General features: G+C 36.1%; 1 protein-coding gene across 1 annotated transcript; it reads left to right on the top strand.

Moving 5' to 3' along the window:
- The first annotated feature begins 15,414 nt into the window (after nucleotides 1-15,414).
- On the top strand, nucleotides 15,415-19,404 carry LOC112006000 (protein ACCELERATED CELL DEATH 6). Its single transcript, XM_065769215.1, has 5 exons — nucleotides 15,415-15,938; nucleotides 17,234-17,386; nucleotides 17,439-17,601; nucleotides 17,753-17,779; nucleotides 18,583-19,404. The coding sequence occupies exons 1-5, from the start codon at nucleotides 15,415-15,417 to the stop codon at nucleotides 19,402-19,404; spliced, it is 1,689 nt and encodes a 562-aa protein (XP_065625287.1).
- Nucleotides 19,405-19,771: the final 367 nt, after the last annotated feature.

The raw sequence follows: 19,771 nt of genomic DNA, 5'->3' as shown, positions 1-19,771 counted from the left end.
AGACGAAGTAGAGAAGGAACCTTCGTTGTCTGAAAGCCACAGGTCAATGGTGGTGATCAGAACCATTGACTAGGGAAGTGGTCGGTAAAAGGCTACCATATCAGAATAGGGCCATAGAAAGGCTAGAACAGTAAAATTGGCCACGACAGACCCTATATAAGGGACCCATGGCTGTGTGCAAAAAGGGGGGAGGCAGAAAAAGAGTCATCGAAAACAGAGAGAAAAGAATTGGAAGAAATAAAACAGAGAGAAAGGAATTCTAAGAGAGAAAACAGAGTGTTTATGGCAGGCATGCACCTAAATGGGTTAACCCCCTCTTTCCCTCAATAGCATTGTCCTCAAAAGGAAATACAATCTATACTTAGGCACATACCATTTGGGGCTGTCCTCTCAAAGCAATTAATTTCATCAAGTGAAGTTACTTGCATTGAGGGAGTGGTTTTCCCTTCCGTGGTTAGAATCCCGTGGCTATACTTAGTGTGGCAGACTCGTTCCTTTTTATTAATCTCGTTCTAATTCTTTGCTTAAGTATTATTCTTTAAAAGTCAGGCTTGTTAAGTTGTTCTGCGACCGTATTTCCTTTGCGTTTTCTATATTATGTCTGCTTGCCATAACTTGTTAACAATAACTCTGCCTGCTGTGAGCTCTTGAATAGACTTTGGCAGACGCGGCAAAGATTGCGCACAAGCCGGGCCAAGGTGTGCTCTAATTGGGCTGGTCCCGACTCCTTACCCAAAAACAACTCGGGCTTAGTGCGGCAGGAATTTGCCCAACATCTTAATCCATGCCCACCCCCCTACAATTGGCGACTCCACTGGGGAGTTGGGAAAAAAGTCAGGGACAAAATACAAGATCCCTCGCAAATAATGCCACCAAAGTCCAGAACGATGCAAAACATGAGCGCCGTGCCATCACAAGCAGAGTCCAGGCCAACTACACCTAGCTAGCTGCAGATTAACCAAACAGAAGGCGCTAATGGAATGGGGGCTGGTCCCTAGCTACCGCCAAGGGATCCCGCAAACAACACCAATACTTTCATTGAAATATTACAATCGCTACAACACTCCCAGCAACAAATGATGGAAGAAATCCGTCAGTTGAAGGCGGAAAAGACAAAAGAGAAAGGAAGCCAACATGTCCCAGATCATGCGACGGACAAGGAGGAAACACTGGTCTTTCAGAATACAGAGCAACGCTTCATCACCATGGTAGAAGTAGCAACTCTCCTCGAGCAGGAGAGAGCTAGAGCGCCTAAAGAAAGGTTTTATGCACGTAGACCACCTTATCCATTAAAGGTGCTCAGCAAGCCATATCTTGAAAGGTACGAGCCATGGGCTTTTGCCCAGTACGATGGTAGGAGAGGAAGTGCTGTTGAGCATGTAAGCAAGTTCATAGATACTCTTGGCCCCTACGCGGCAGACGAGGACTTATGTCTGCGGGAATTTTAAATCACTATGCGACTGAGCGTATACCTAGTACATTGGCCTAAAACCAGGATCCATCCCGACTTGGGATGACATGGTGGATGTATTTTGTACTAAGTACTTTCATGGAGAGGAAACAATAACGCTTGCAACCTTGTAAGTAACCAAGCAAAGGAGTGGCGAAGATTTGATGGAATACATAAAAAGATTCAGGGACATAGCTCTTGACTGCTATGACCATCGTGAAGAGAGGACCTTGGTAGAAATGTGTATGACTAACATGATACGGGAATTCAGAGCAGTCTTGAAAAATCTAGACATCTCCCAGTTCGCACAGTTGTTACAAAAGGCCAGAAGGACAGCCTAGTCAGTAAAGCCAAGCGCTGACAAAAGAAATGCTCCACAAGCGATGACGGTGACTACCAACGAGCGAAGAAGGAAGACAGAGGGGAAGGAATATGATACTCCCCCACCCATACCATGCACTTCAAAGGAACTAGACGTGCTGCTGGATAAATGGATAGCAAATGGGATCTTTAAACCCAATCAGGTCTCGAAAGAGCCCACGGAGGAAGAACGAAGGGACCCACGCTTCTGCCGCTTACACAACTATATACAACATCCTACCGCAGAATGTTGGGCACTTCGCAGACTGATACACTGCAGGATCAAAGAAGGGACCCTGGAGTTGTCACAGTCAGAAGTCCAAAGAAACCCACTCCCAAACCATAAAGGGAAAGGTATGGCAGCGGTCGTAATCTGTGCGGACCCACGAGGGGATGAAGAGGAGAACCTAGCTCTGCCTGCCACAGCTATCACCACTTTACAATAGAGTACCAAGTTCAAGAATTTGTTTAACCAGCTGGGGTTCACTATGGGAGAACGAAAGGTAGCCACAAAGGCTTTGGTAAGTATCGCCTCCGGAGCAGGGGTAGAGTGTTTAACCGCAGAAAGCACAGGGGACAGGGCCCTCTTACAAGAATTAAGTGAAATCACCTTCAGCAATGAGGACATGGAAGTGGAATATCTAGATCACAGGAGGCCACTTTACTTAGCGGCATCTATAAATCAAGTCGCTGTAAAGAGAGCCTTGCTGGACACAAGCGCCTCTGTGAATCTCATCCCGTTGAGCACTTTGCAAGCAACGGGAATTTCGGAAAGAAAAATCCAAGGGTGCCCAATGGAGGTAACAGGCTTTGGCAAAAGGGGAGAGTATACCGCAGGATACATTCAGCTATGGTTAAAAGTAGGCCTTATAGCTTCTCTAGCTCGATTCAATGTAATAAAGACAGAAGTCTCATACCATGTGCTACATGGAGACCCTGGCTGCATAAGCACCGATTAGTCCCATCCACCTATCACCAGTGTGTAAAAGGAAGGTTAAATAGTAAGATGATATGCATAACGGCAAACTAGTCACCGTTTGAGCGAGCAGAAGCCCATCTCATGGAGACTATGTTCTATGACCAATGGGCACCACCCAGAGAAAGTTCATTAGCAAGGCCACTTGGTACATTTGTACCTAGGTGGGGAGACACAAGCGTTAGAATTCGAGGTCTTGATGGCAGAATTATTTACAAGTTATGAAGGCGCGCAGGGCCCACAAGTGAGACACAAGCGAGCCCCAGGCGAGAATGGCAGCACAAGAGTCTAGTATGTTGCGCAATTCAAGATAGTTCAGAAGAAAAAGATAGCGAAGAAAGTCACAAAGAAGCTATGGCAGAGAAGGATCCACAGGTTATGGCAGAAGAAGAATTGGAGGAGGTCAACCTGGGGTCTGACTCACAGGAACCAAGACCTATTTCAGTTAGTTCAAGATTGACGAAAAGGGAAAAGTCAGAATTGGTGCAATTGTTAAAAGAATTCAAGGATGTTTTCGCATGGGACTACAGTGAAATGCTAGGACTTGATCCAGGACTAGTAGTGCACATGCTAAACGTTGATCCAGGAGCTAAGCCAATAACCCAGCTTGCTAGGGTATTTCACACAGAAATAGAAGGGCTAATAGTCAAGGAGGTATAGAAATTACTAGCCGCAGGATTTATTAAACCCATCCAACACCTGTGATGTGCATGAAATATATACAATAAAATACTCACATATCTACATATTTAGCCTTACTTCTATGTTATTTTGTGACTGATTATATAATATCTTTGTGTTGTAGATAACAAGGGTTTTACATGCAAAGTGGGGCTAGGCCAATTGAATCAAGCCAATTTACATCCAGCCAGGCATGAATATTAAATTTAAGTCCAATTGGAGTAAGGAATCAAAGGAAATTTGCACCAAATCCAAGTCCAATTCGGATTAGGATTCCAGCCTGCATATCAGTTAGTATTTTCGGCATAACTTTCGGGTCAGATGTCCAATCGAGATGATTCAAGTTGGGCTGAAAAGTTAACTTAAAGGGCTACAACTTTGTAGTTTACCAGGAGCCCGAATTCTGACGTTAAATGGGCCAAAATAGTCGGTTAAGTGAAGCCTAAAAATCTGGGATTTTCTCCAAACGGGAATTCAACTTGTAATAGGATTCCTTGACCTATTTAAAGGCTTTTTAGGGCAAAATTCGGGGAGGGGAGGCTAGTGCTAGGGCTGAGATGCAAAACAGAAAATTGGAGCAAGAGGCAGTGCCGCATGTGGCTTCTCTGTAGCTTTTCTCCATGATAGCATTGTGACTATTTCTTTCTCTATTTTATTTGTCTAGTTTAATGTTTAGTATTTTATTCTTTTGTTTTATTTCAATTACCATGAGTAGCTAAATTTATAATTAGGGTTGAGGATGAAACTTTGTTAAGGATTATTAGTAATATTTATGTGATTTGATTTTTCCCACAATAGAAGTTCTTTAATGATTTAAATTGTTCTTGCTTCATATCAATTGACTAAGATGGGATTCTAGATATGAGTTCAATCATGTTTTTCTCATGATTTAGGATTTGTCTTAATTAATTGATAGAAGAAAAAGAAAGAAAGAAATGTCCTGCTAATAGTCAACTCAAAAAAGAAACAAGAAACAAAAAGGAATTCCTACTTAAGACTAAGCCCACAAACACATTCGATGTGTTAAAAAATTTAACATTTAATACACCTAAAACTTATTTTTATCTATTTTAGCATACTACTTAACAATACACCATACTTCTCATAACTTTGGATGTTCATTTTTTAAGCATGGATGTTCATTTTTTAAGCATGTACCATAACTTTGGACTTACAGTCTAGTTTAGTTAAACCTCTACATAGAACTATAGGAGTCATAGAATTGTTCATGAATTTATAATCACATTACAACTCCATCTTTGCCCAAACCCTTGAGTATTAGGATTCCTCTCTATAATTTTTTTTGTCAAAAATAATATATTTTGATTATAATATTTTGATAGAGCTAGGAGAATTATTCACATATTGTATATGCATTTTTTTTTCATTTATCGTCCTTATTTTTTAAGACAAATGTGATGCTTAAGTATAATTTTTTTAAAAAAAATTAGGATAAAACTCCATTTTTAAGCAAAATAAGTCAATAAAAATAATTTACACTAAACCCAAACATGAAAGAACAAAAAAGTTTTTTTTTTTTTTCTTTTTTTGCTTAATTTAAAGTTTCCCCATTCTCTATAATTCAGATATATCTAATCTAACAAAAACATCTTCTCTCAATAGTTATTATTTCCAATAATAAATATAAAAAATCATTCTTAAAGTCAAATACATCATTTGCTTTTTTTTTTTTTTTTATTATTACCGCATGTTGTTGAGGCTTTCCTATTCGTTGGGAACTAGACTTACTCATTATTAAAGTCAAGTACAAGTTGTGATACTAAACTAACTCATTCTTTTATCCGAAGAGAAAACTAAAATATGGACTAATAAATACAAGCATAAACTCAAGGAAGTCGATATCGTACTGGTACCGGCCGTACCGGTTGCATACCGGTATCGAAACATTAATGTTTCGTATCGGTTTAAATACCGGCCGTACCGGCCATGTACCGGTTATACCGGCCAATTTCGGGCAATACCGGCCGGTACCGGGTGTACCGGCCGGTACAGAAAAAAGATTTTTTATTTTTATTTTTTTAAGTTTTGTAATTTTTGAATTTTTGTTAGGGTAGAATGGTAACTTATTTGCATTAACTTATTAGTATTATTTGTTTTCTTAGTATGCAATGGTAACTTTTAAGCTTTCTATTTTTTATATTGTGTATTTTTTTTTCTTTTAATTGATACTAAAGTCTAAAATTATGAATAATTAGTTTTGAATTGAGGAAATGTTTTATGGTAAAATTTTATATTTATTATAATATATACACACACACATACATATATATATATATATATTTATTTAAAAATATAAAAAATAGCGGTAAACCCGAAACGGTACACCGGTATTGACTGGTATCCGAAATATACCGTACCGCTGGGCAAACCGGTACAGCCTCCGGTACAGTATTGACTCCCTTGGCACAAATAGAAATACAGAGCATGGTTTTTGCATAGCAACAACCATGAGAAACACCAACACCAACAATAACAGCCCAGAAGATCAGAGGAAGAAGGAGAGCACTCTCACAAGCCTTTATTCCAGATTCAACCAGACCCTCAGGAATGTTCAAGGGTATGCCCAAGTTTTCTTATTTCTATTTTTCTCACTCTTGTTTGGTTCAATTTTCCTTCATATTTCAAAACCCCATTTGCTTAAAACATTCATAATGAAGGTTTTCGAGGCTTATCGATTTTGACTTGCAAATGGGTCTTTTGGGTTGGATTCGGAAAACCCTTTTGGATATTAGTTCTAATTTATGAGTTATGGCTTTTGATCTTTCAAATTATGTGATATGGTTGAGAAAATTCATGTTTGTCTTGTTGATTTTGATGTGTTTGGTAAAGATCAGTGAGAAATTTGTGCAATTGATAGGATCTATGCTTTGGGATTGGGTGATATCATTAAGTTCTGCTGTGTTTGGTTGCTGAGAAAGTGTAAGAAAACATTTTGATTGGGATTTTAAGTGCCTTATTTTTTTGGTGTCCTAAGTTTGCTTGGTCATAGAATGGAGTTGAGAATTAGTAATAGTGAATTCATTTTACCTGATTTGCTTACTTAATAAGAAAAATGTGGATTTGCTGATCTATGCCAAAATGGGGCTGTAGAAATTGACTTTTAAGCCTCTCTCTCTAGTGGATTACTTGTGTGCTTAATTTTGTGTCCCTGAAAACTTACCATTGTGCTAGACATAAATAATTAAATATGCAATGTGTCTTTCTTTCCTCCAATATCACTGCCATTTATTTTTAATTTTTATTTCTTAGATTTGGTTTTCAGGCGCTCTGTTCTCAAACTGGTTATATTCACATTGNGGCTTATTTCGTACCAGAAAAGCCCATGTAGTGGGTCTGATCTCCTAGTCAGTAATATTTTACCAGGAATACTGCGGCCTTTGAGCAAACTTTTTTTTTGCTAGGTAATTGGTTATTGCGGGGGCTTGAACCCCCGGAGCTAGCGGTTTCATGATAAACCGGGTACCACTTGGGCATCAAGGCCCGGTAAAGAGAGGGGTGCAACACGAGGACTTCCCAAGAGGTCACCCATCCTAGTACTACTCTCGCCTTTGAGCAAACTAGATGGGCCAAAAATTCAAGATTAAGAAACACTTATAGAACAACAGACAAAATCATTGATTCTTTAGAAAAAATATTTCAACAGCAGAATTGAGATGCTAAAGCAACAGTTATAGGAGTATTTTCTTATCGGTAATTACACAACAACCCATGCCTCTTAAACCGACGATCTTACACACAAATAAGCCACTTCAAATAGGTTCATTGCTTCGGCCCATAATACAATTCCTATAGGGCATATTGTGGACAGTAGTTTGTCACTTTCAAATAGACTCACCATTTATAGTTTACAATATTAAAATTAGGGCAAATTACACTCCCTTCCTTTAAAATGACACTCACCCTCAAACTTGAAAGAAAAAAAACACTTCCCTCCTTTGAGATTTGAAAAAAATAACACTCCTTCCCTCCCTTCTGTTAATATTAATAATAGAATATTCCAACATAAAAAATAAAAAGAGCATATTATAAAATATGTTGCTTAAGCGGATTTTTGTCTCTTCTAGCACATTTCCAATTGATATTGTTAAAGTTTGATGATCGACTTAGATTTTCAAATCGCACCTCTCACCAACACTTTGGGTCAAAATTTATGAGATATTGTTTGTTTTTCCCATTGCCCATTACTAGTTCATTACACAGGATATCTATTTATAGATGTATTAAGCTAATTTTAAATATTCATCGTACAAGAGAAACTCTAGACGTTCAAATCAATTATTTTTCTTCGTGCAAGTCAGGTGAGGTGTCAATGGCTAATGGCTTCAACTGTTCAGCTCATTTTTACATTTACTCCTTGCTGCCAAGTATTGTCACTTTGGCTAAATTATTGACAAGTAGCGTCCACTTATTCAATTACAAATTACCTTTCAAGCATTATAGACACAAGGGAAATAGTTTGGGCTTTTTCCAAATACTTGAACTACTTCTCAAAAAACTAATTTTATTTGTTATATTAATTTCAAAGTTTTGGTTTAGGATATTCAACGAATATAAAATCTTCAAAAAAAAAAAATGTAGAAGAAATAAGATAATAGAGCATGAGCAAATATCCAAAGCATTGTATTACAAACAAATCGAGCCTTTTCAAACAAAATCCATCAATGAAAATGTCTTTGAACTTTGAGGTAAACCCATTACCAAAAAAAAAAAAAAAAAATTGAGCTCTTTTAAACAAAATTAAAGCTTTACAAATTTTTTGTGAATATTATACCATTTGTGCACATTACAATCTATCTACACATAAATTCCAAAAATCCATGGCTCAATTATGCTAAAATACAAGAAATTTTGAGGGCTTTGTCGACATTTACCTAGGTATTCAACTTTTGTCATATTCATTGTGGAATCATTGTTGGGCCATGGGATGGGAGGTTGTGGGGGACCAATTGAGGTGTATGTGTTACTATGAATTTGTAAATAAAAGTCCTCAACATCAATTTTGGTTTTCAAAGAAGCAGGAAAGGATGGGTGGGAATGGATGGTTGCCGAAATTTTGGGTTTTGTAAAACTTTTAAGAATAAGTGGAGGGTAATTTTGGAAATATGTTCTAAACCAGAGGGTAGGTTAGTACACAAGGTTTTTGACATCAATTTAACAGAGTATAGTTAAATGAATGTCAAATGGGGAAAATGGTTTTTCCCATTAAGTTTAGAGTGTCATTTTTCCAAATGGGGAGTGTTATTTGCCCTTATTATTCTGAAATGAATTATGACACAAAAGATTATAATCATATAACTTTAACTAAAATGCAAAACTGACTTCTTAAATTTTACCAAAATTTATTTTTATCTTTTAACGTTGCATTCGGTCAATTCAGTCTGTAAGTTTCAAAAAGGTTCAATCAAGTCTTTCCGTTTTCAAAAAGGTTCAATCAAGTCTTTCCGTTTGATTATGTCAACTACACTGTCACCTAATCTATCTCAGTTCTCATCTTCTCCTCTCTCTCTTCTTTCTATAACCTCTCACTCTCTCTCTCTCTCTAGGCCGGACCCAAAGAGCTCGTTTGCAAGCTTCGTTCATGGCCGACAACCAAGGTCAGCCGCTCTCCACTCCTCACCTGTCACTGTTAATTGTCGTTGCTTGGCAGTGGTCGTCTTTCTCTTAACTCGGTTCAACTAGGCCAATCTCCCTTTCTCTCCGTTTTCACATCAAACCCTGATCGGAGTTTCAACCCACAGCTGGGCTATTGTGTTTGGTTGTTTGTTTTGTTTGGTTTCAGAGTTTTTGGGATTTGTTGAACAACCCGGTTAAGCTCTCTCTTCGATCTTCTTTGGGTCTCTGGATTATTTCTCTCCAATCAAATCTGGATTTTTAAATTAGTTTTTTGCAATTTTTAATATAAAAAACTGCGGAAAAAAAAAAGGACTTAACGGCATAGCATTAACGGAAGTTAGAGCGTCCACGTTGGTGCCATAAATTTAGTAATATAGCTCTACAAAAAGTTACTTTATTTATTTTACATTCTCACTTTACAATACTCCCAACGTCAACGGACCTATATTTTTAACTATTTGATTAAAACAATATAAAAAAATTTATTAAAAAGTCGTGTGAACAAAATTAAAAGAAATTTTTTTATTAAAAATCAGTGTGAACACAACAATTTAATGATATATTTTTTTACATATGAGCTACAGTAAATCATTACTTTTCGCTGTGAACGGTAGCTGTGGAGCCAAATGCTCAACCGATATAGCCATATTTTGGTATTTTGTAGTGCTAAAAATAGCAATATAGCTTGTGAAAGACCTGAATTGAACGCTTTTGAAACTTAGTGTCCATTTGGGACAATATGAAAATTTCAACTTAGTGTGCATTTGGATTGAAATGAAAAATTAAAATTATTTCATTATTCAACTTATTTTTGCTATTATTTATAGGCTCCACTGCACTTTTTATCATTATTTATGGACTTCATTGTACTATTTTAACTAACTTTTACCTTTATCTATAATACTTTCAATAATAATTTTTCAGTTTTAGCAAAATAAGCAGTATCTAAACACACCTTCATTTGCAATTTTAATTTATTTTTGTTATTATTCATGTGTTTTATTGTACTATTCAGCTAACTTTTACCTTTATCTACAGTACTTTCAATAAAATATTTTCAATTCCAACTAAATAAACGGTTAAAAAACTGAATTAACCAAAAGTAAAATTAGAAATTGAAATGAATTTTTGTGAAATTAAAAAAAGACGAAGTTAATTTTGTACTTTAATCTACAACTTTTATAAGCTAGGCAGTTGGTGGGTGCAGGTTTGGGGATTGATGGCAATGAAATTCATTGATTGGCTATGAATTGTGACAGATGGATGCCATAATAGTCTACCTACTCATAATAATATAGAGAGATTGTAACAAGAAATGCTACATAATACATACACAACATTCATAATAATAAGAGCATTTATAGCAGTTGTTGTAAAAATTAGGTCATTTTGTCACATTAAAAATCTACTTTATTATTTTACTACATCATTTTACAACATTACATTTATCAAATATTCTATCGTTCAATTCTATACATTAAAATAATATTTACTACACATTAAGATAATATATTATCTCCTTCCTGTTGTCATCAACGATAGCAACAACATCATCGGCACAACCCACTACAACAAAATGTATTTTTAGTGACGAAAATTAGTGAGGAAATATATTTCGTCACTAAAAATATAATGAAAAAAAATTATTACATTTAGCGACGAAACATAAATTTCGTCGCTATTGTGATCTGAAAAATAAGCTCCAAGGAGGGAAGCTTTGGCGCCAACTTAATTCATCTATAATGACGAAATATTTCGTCGCTAAAAGTTGAAATTTTTAGTGACGAAATATTTCATCACTGTAGGTATTGCTGTGGATAGTTTTAGTGACGAAAATATTTTCGTCACTATAAATAAGTATTAGTAACGAAAAATAATCGTCACTAAAAAAATAAAGGTTTTGCACTTATATGTTTTTAGCGACGAAATCACATTTCGTCACTAAAAGTATGCTTTAGTGACGAAATATGAATTTCGTCACTAAAAACAATAATAGATTTACCCTTATATGTTTTTAGCGACGAAATTGTATTTCGTCACTAAAGCATACCTTTAGTGATGAAATGTGATTTCGTCACTAAAAACATATAAGTGCAAAACATTTGAGTACATTTTCAACGACGAACTCGAATTCGTCGCTAAAGGTATCCAACAGTGACAAATCCAAGTTCGTCACTAAAAGCTTTGTAGAACTCAAGCGCCAAGCGAAAATTGTAGCGCCAAAGTAAATTTAACTACAGTGACGAAACGGTTCGTCGCTAAAAGTTTAATTGTTTGCGACGAAAACTTTCGTCGCTAAAGGTGTTATTGATAACACTATTAGTGACGAAAATGATTTCGTTGCTAAATATAACATATAGTGACGAATAGAAGTCGTCGCTAAAAGTAAATATAGTTAAAAAGTATATTATCAGTGACGAATTCTAGTTCGTCACTAAAGGTATCCAATAGTGACGAACCAGAATTCGTCACTAAAGGCTTTGTACTTATTATGGTCAGCCTTTTTTTTTTTTTTCTTTTTCTTTTTTCACTTTTCTCTTTGTTGGTTTTCCTCCCTTTCCTTCACAGCTCATCCCACAAAAGCACATACCCACAAAAAGACATTCCCAGCATCACTTCAGTGACGATCCCAGCGTTGCCGTCGGTGTCGCTTCAGCAACACCACCGGCGACGTTCCCAGCGTCGCTAAAGCGACGATCTAGCGACGCTCCGGCCGCGACAACGACACTGGGATCGTCGCGACCGGAGCGTCGCTAGATCGCGACGATCCCAGCATCGCTGAAGCGATGCTCCGGCCGCGACGATCCCAACTTCGCTGAAGCAACGCACCGGCCTCAACAGCGACGCTAGGATCGTCGCGGCCGGAGCGTCGCTTCAGCGACGCTGGGATCGTCGCTGCCGGAGCGTCGTTGGATCGCGACGATCCCGGCGTCGCTGGATTGCGACGATCCCAGCATCGCTTGAAGTGACGCACTGGCCGCGACAATCCCAACGTCGCATCGGCGAAGCTTCGGTGATGCACCCAGCGACGCTCCGGCTCCCACCTAGCGACGCTTCGGTGACCCTTCGCCTTCCCTTCACCAATTCAGGTCTTTTTTTCTTTCTTTCTTGTTTTCTTTTTTAATTTTTTTTTTAGTCCAATTCTAAATTGGTTATGACTGATTCTTTGGCTGCAAATCTTTTTGGAATTTAGGTTTTTTTTTTTTTTTTTAATTTTTTTTTTATTTATGAAATTCTATTTTGAACCCTTTTTTCTTTGGCTGCAAATCTTTTTGGAATTTAGGTTTTTTTTTTTTTTTTTAATTTTTTTTTTATTTATGAAATTCTATTTTGAACCCTTTTGTTTTTCAGGAAGAGACCAACTGGATCTATTCACCTTGGAAATTATCTTGGAGCTATAAAGACTTGGATTTCACTTCAGGTTGTTTCAAATTTCTTCAATATGCTCTTGTTGTGAAACTGTTTTATCCAGGAGATAATTGTTTCGATTTTTTATAAATGTGTTGTTGAAATAAATGTGTTAATCAAATGTGAGGTTTTAATAATGTAATGATAGGTTACATGTTAATATCAACGTCATGAAAATAATAAAAACAAAAAATAAGTTTTAGTGATGAATTTTTTTGTCACAAATATGGCAACAAAAATTTGTTTTAGTCACGAAATATTTCATCACTAAATGCAGTGGAATTTTGTAAGAAATGGTTTTAGTGACAAAAATTTTCGTCACTATATGTGTATGGATTTTCTTAGAAATAGTTTTAGTGACGAATATTTTCGTCACTATATGTACTCGAAAATAGTTTTAGTGACGAAATTTTTCGTCACTAAATATGATTTAATAAACTTAAATGGTTTTAGTGATGAAATATTTTCGTCACTAAATACTGTTTTTAGTGAGGAAAACATTTAGCGACGAAACATTTTCGTCACTAAAATTTTTTTTTTTTTACCAAATTGGACTTTTAGCGATGGGGCTACAGTGACGAAACAAATTTCGTCACTAAAAGTCCAATTTCGTCACTAAAGGTTCTTAGTGACGAAAAACTGGACTTTTAGTGACGAATTTTTTCGTCACTAAAAATACATTTTCTTGTAGTGACCACCAGCCACCAATATCCACTGCCGCAACAACACCGACAGCTACCACCGGCCATCACCCCCATAGCCCACCACCACTGCCACTGTCACCGCCCATAGCCCACAACCCACCACCACCCAGATCAACTGAACCACCACCTGCCGCCTAGAATTTAAAAAACAAACACAAAACCCATACCACCCCCACAGCCCACCATCACCCACAACTCACCCATCATATTAGAACCCACCATCATCACCACTACAACTCACCTCTAATGCAAACCAACCACCACAATTACTCACCAATATTAGATCAACCCAAAATGCAGCACCAAAAAAAAAAAACCCACAACCAGAGAGAGGCAAAGTGAAAGGCAGACAGAGAGGAAAGGGAAGAGGGTGAGATCGACGATAGCCTCGGGTGAGATCGGCGAGATTGAGCGTGGATGAGTGATATTGATGCGGTTGGGTGAGATCGGCGATGACGGCTTCAGAGGGTGAGAGAGATTGAGAGGAATCGGTGAGAGGAACAGAGGTAAGAGAGAGGAAATTGATGAGTTTTCAAACAAACCACTCCGAGTTCGTGAGTTTCCAAGAAGCTATCCTCCAAGCCCTCGCCGGCAAAGAGTGCTATCGTCGTCGGAGCTACGCCGTCGTCGTTGCCAATGAACATCCCGGACTGGTCGAAGATCCTGAGAGACGAGTACAGAGATAATAACCGGTACAAGGAAAAGAGGGAGGGAACCAGTGAGAGAGAAGAAAAAAGAAAAAGTGAAGAGAGAGGAGAGAGAAAAGAGAATAAAAAATTATAAAAATTTATACCATTTCTGTCCGTATCGTCTCATATTTGAAATGGTACTGTAGCCATGTTGCATAATTTTTGAGATTTGGAATATCTGATAAAACTCCGTTTTTGTGTTTGGTGTGACAAATGTGCCAAATATTTAGCATTTGGCACATTTGCCATACCTGTTGTGGATGCTCTAACAAATTTTTATTAGTATTAACTTAAAAGTCCACCCTTTTGTTTTTTTGGCTGAACGACTTAAAAGTCCACCGTTGAGAGAACATTTTTCCAGCCAATGTGTGACAAATCCACCTCTATTTATTGAATTGCAACTTGTAAATAAAATTGTGGTTGTAACCTGCATGTGTCATTAGTCGGATATAAATTTGCCTGAACGTACAAGGTACCTTTCACTGGGGTAAATTAACTCGACACGTACACAATATTAAATATATGGATAGATAGGAGTTTTAACGTGGCATGCTTTTAATTGGTCCAACTGGGTTAATCAGGAACCAGTCCTTAATTAGACCGGTTTTGTAAGAACTTATTTCATCCATGTCATTATTTTGGTAAAAATTGATGAAAATATGTTATACGTACACAATATTAAATAGATGGATAGATAGGAGTTTTAACGTGACATGCTTTAATTGGTCTGACAGAATTTGAATTTGCTCTCAGCAAGTAAAATAGCATTTTCAGCATGCAAACCATTAGGTCACGTGTATCTTATTGGTCAAGAATAAAAAATTAATAAATATAAACCAATTTAAGTATCAAATATATTAAAAATATTAAACGATACGTCATGGTTTGACCTTGGTTGAAATTCGATTCGACCTCAAAATCCTTAAACCTCTCCCTTTACTGATTCATTAAATGGTTCGGGTTTCAAAACCATGGTCTTCGGTTTATAAATCTCACTAGTATTTATAAATGTTAGGTCATTTTGTAAGTACTAATATTGTAAGTCTTATCTTTCTATCTCCTCTTTCCCCGTGTCTTCTTGCCTTCAACTTCTCTCTTTCTCTCTTGTCTCTCGTGAGTATAGAATGAGTCTAGTTGTTAATAGATAATTTTAAGAATTTTTTAATACAATTTTTATAAAAAAAATAATTAACAAAGCTGTAAAAAAATAATTATTTTTTTAATATAAACTTTTTAAAAAATTAGGTAATTATGAGCGATTTAAAAAAAAAAAAAAAAAAAAAAAAGCCGTGTGGACCTAATAAGCGTTCCCCTAGCATCATTGAAGTTAAATTGAAGGTAGCTGTTATGGCATAGTTTCATAGACAAGAGTTTGTACGGGGGGCGATTTAATTCACTCCTCGGATTTATAAAGTCCCTTTGTTTTGACGAGCTAGTTGCCTTTATCTTTATTCTGCTAGTTACCTTTATCTTTACTCTGTCAAACATATCAAAACAAAGGACAGCATTGGCATGGAACCTAAATATTATAACGCTGCAGCAGAAGGTGCAATTGGGGTCTTCCAAGGTATTACAGAGTCTCTTAACCAACTACTAACCCCAAATAGAAACACAGTCCTTCATATTCACCTCACAACCTTAATTGAGAAATCAGAATCATCAACCGACTTTGTCAAAGAAATTCTTACAAAGTGTCCATCACTGCTAAGGCAAGCTAATGTCAAAGGTGAAACTCCCTTGCATATCGCGGCAAAATATGGAGATGCTGCCGTCGTGAAAGTTTTAATTGAACATGCAAAAAGGCGCCAACAAGACCCCAAAAGTGAGGTCAAAGTTACAACTGAAAGTGCTCTCCCACCACAACTCGAAAGTGGGGTCGATAAAGCGGTCAAGAAGATGCTGATGATGAAGAATAAAAAAAAAGAGACGGCCATGCATGAGGCTGTACGTAATAATCATCTTGAAGTGGTGAAACTGTTGGTTAGTAACGGTAAAGATATTTCATATTCTGCTAATGATGCTGGCGAGACTCCACTGTACATGGCTGTGGAGAGAAATTATAGGGAGGTGGTGTTTCACATTTTACAAAACTGCACATCATTAACTCATGATGGCCCTCTTGGTGTAACCACGTTGCATGCTGCGGTGATTTGGAACGATCATGGTAATGCGCTAATGCCTATTTATTTTTTCAACATTCCAGTATAATGCATGGTTTAGTACTAAAGAGTAACGCCATAAAGTGTTTTCTATCTTGACCGCGGGTCTGTGCAACATGCAAGCAAAATTTGATAAAATATATTATGTATGATATATTTATTTAATCAACATTAACAAATAAAAAATTTTAATTTGAGAATTTATTAAAAAAATAATTTTATTTAGAGGATCAAACCTAATTTAATTAGAATTTATTTTGTATCAGATTGTTTCATCCTCACAAAAAAGTTTGAGATCTAATTAATTTAAATTAATATAATTAATTATTACTTGTATTTCTTTAAAATTTAAATTAGAGTGAAATAATTTAAGGAGAGACTAGAGTGCCATTTCCACTATATATGTAGTACATTGCTGTCATTTTATAGAAAATAAAAATTCTTGTACCATTCCCCACCGGTGACAGAATTATTATAAGACTAAGGGGCCATGGTCGTCCCGTCAAAAGTTTTTCAAAAAATTCAAGCTTAATTGATACAATTTTATACCAAATAGATTGAGTAAAAATGTTACAGCGTGTTATTGTTAGTTCACTTATGCAAAGAAAGTAGAGAGACCAAAATAAAAATCCACTGTAATATTCTTAGAGTTACAATTTTTGCTCCACCAAATATAATAAGTTATGTGTTTGATTTTTTTTTTTTTTTTTTAAATCTTAAACTTTAGTTTCTTTATATATATAATAATAAAAAATGAATATGGATTTTTATTTGATAGAATCAATAAACTCACTCATGAATGTTTTTTCTATCTTTTAAAAGTCTTCTTTGTGTCTTTTAGAAAATGATTATATATGTCTAACATATTTAAATTCTAATAGTAATGACAGGTGAAATTCAGAAAAAAATAGAACCTAAAGCACTAAAGGGTGTTTGGCAGAGTAGTTTGAAAATTGTTGTTTATACTTTATAGTTTTTTGAAATACGTGTGGGTGAAAAAGTGTGTTGAAATGCGTGAAATGCTGTTTAAAAACTAAAAAATGTTGTTTGAAATGACAAACCAAACGGGGCCTAAGTGCTCAAACATATAACCGACATTGTTTGACTCCGCTTCACTGTGCTGCGTACTTCAATGGTTATAGTACAATAAAAATATTACTGAAAATGGATAGATCTATGGCATACAAGAAAGACAGAAAGGACATGACGGCTCTTCACATTGCAGCTGATCGAGGCCATGTAAAAATAGTGAATGAGATTTTAGAATATTGTCCTGATTGTAGCGAATTAGTTGACAAGAGAGGTTGGAATGCACTCCATCGAGAGCTCATCTCACGAGGATGTTGTTAATGTCATCCTAAAACAATCATCACTCAGCAACCTTTTGAATGAAAAGGATGAAAGCAGGGACACACCTCTCCTCCTTTCCAAATCATTGCCATATATAAAGGATCTCATGCGGCACGATAGAGTAAATAAGATGGTCTTCAACGAACAAAACCTTGATGCTTACGACATTGAAGAATCATCAAAAGAAAAGGTAACACAATTTTTTCTCTTGCAATGATGGAATTTTTTTTTTTTTATAACATATTTACTTCTTTTTATTTATTAAAAACATATCAAAACATTACAAGAAAAAGAGATAAATGTAAATGACACATTTTAACTTTGACTTATTTTCATTTCAGTCTAGTGAAGAATTATCAAAAGAAAAGGTAACACAATTTTTAACCTTGATGCTTACGACATTGCTTTAACTAGTAAAGAATTATCAAAAGAAAATGTAACACAATTTTTAAAAGACACATTTTAACTTTGATGACACATTTTAACACAATTTATAAATGTGTTAACCTTGATGCTTATGACATTGCTTTAACTAGTGAAGAATTATCAAAAGAAAAGGTAACACAATTTTTAAATGACACATTTTAACACAATATATAAATGTAAATGACACATTTTAACTTCGATGCTTACGACATTGCTTTAACTAGTGAAGAATTGTCAAAAGAAATGGTAACATAATTTTTTCTCTTGCAATGATGGAAAAGATTTTATTTTATTGCAGATTTACTTCTTTTTATTTATTAAAAATATATCAAAAAATTATTAAAAAAAGAGATAAATTTAAATAACACATTTTAACTTTGACTTGTTTTCAATTCAGTCTTTTAATTTTTTTTTCCCCCTTATGTTCTTCATACTTTTATCCTTTTCCAGTGTAATCCTTCCATCAATGTTTCAAAGGTCAACGTCCTGCCCTGCCAAAGTAAGATACCTTGGCATATAGATATGTTTGGAATAGATTCCATATCCTAAAATTAAAATATGTTAAAACTGGGTGACCGTACATGCCAATATTAAGACGTACAACGCTGCAGTTGCAAGGCTAGGGGCAGCAAAAATTCTGTTGCTCCCAGTCTCACGGCAGTTGTCCAGCGTCATCCTTTCAAAAATTTTGCATTCCTGGCACCTAGTAATTCTCCTGACTATTATTTTTCTACATGTTGCACAGTTTGGAGATAATGAAATTGCATTCCCTCATAATCGTCCCGCGGAATTTCGAAAATTCTTAGGAGAACATTATATCAAACCAAAGAATTTTCTATTTGGTTTATTGCAGTGGGAGGAGGAAGACTATAAATCCTGTAGAAAACGATTTGTTTCTGTCATGAATAAAACATCCGAAACCCATTTGGTAGTGGACACACTCATTGCAACCGTGACTTTTACAGCTGGTATTACCATGCCTGGGGGTTTCATAGGTCAAGAAGGCCCAAACTCAGGCTCTCCAGTTCTGATCAGAAATACTGCTTTCAAAGCATTTATTATTACAAATACCATAGCCATGGTGCAATCTTGTTCTGCTGCCTTTTTCCACCTATTCATGCCACTATTGTTTGACAAGCAGAACCTTGGAGACTTTTCTTTCCTACTGGCCTCACTGGCCTTCTTCGCTTCCATATCTTCCATGGGAACAATGATGGTGGCATTTGTTTTGGGCACATACGCTGTGCTAATGCATTCCTGGGGTCTTGCCGTTGCCAATTCTGTCATCGGATTGTTCTACTTCATCCCCGTCTTTTTCATATGTATCGGGTGTTTAAATTATTTCCTCGAAATATTGAGAGTAGGTTCGTTTTGGATTTTAGATAGGTTGTGCAAATTCAGGAATTTCCTTGGTGTTGATGATGCTCTTGAGAAGTGGATGAGACCTAGTAGGAATTTCCTTGGTGTTGGTGATGCTCTTGAGAAGTGGATGAGACGTAGTAGGAATTTCCTTAGTATGAGAAGTAGTATGAGAAGTATATTGCCCCGTGCTTCTTTGTCGCCGTAGACGGAAATTTTCATTTCCAGTGTAGCATTCGGAGACTGTTACGAACTTGGTACAACTGTTTTAGTTATTGCATCCTCATGCTTTGATTAATTTTTCAAATCGTTCCTTGTAAGACTATTTAAATTCTGTTGACTCAGTGTGATTATTTAATAAGAATAATCTTGATTATCAAATGTTTGAGCAACTATGAGCAATTTTATAATTAATTAATTGACAAGTGCTGTAACATAGGCAGGTGCATATATGACCCGATGCCACCCCTCCATAAATGCAGGAAAATGGTTTAGGCTAGTTAGCTGATTACCGAGTCAATCTATCATATATTATACAATATATACATTTTTCAGAGTTCTTTATTATATATGTC

This window comes from Quercus suber, unplaced genomic scaffold, assembly GCF_002906115.3.
Source record: "Quercus suber isolate HL8 unplaced genomic scaffold, Cork oak 2.0 scaffold_1083, whole genome shotgun sequence".
Taxonomy (NCBI): Eukaryota; Viridiplantae; Streptophyta; class Magnoliopsida; order Fagales; family Fagaceae; genus Quercus; species Quercus suber.
This window is presented reverse-complemented; position numbering and strand designations above follow the sequence as displayed.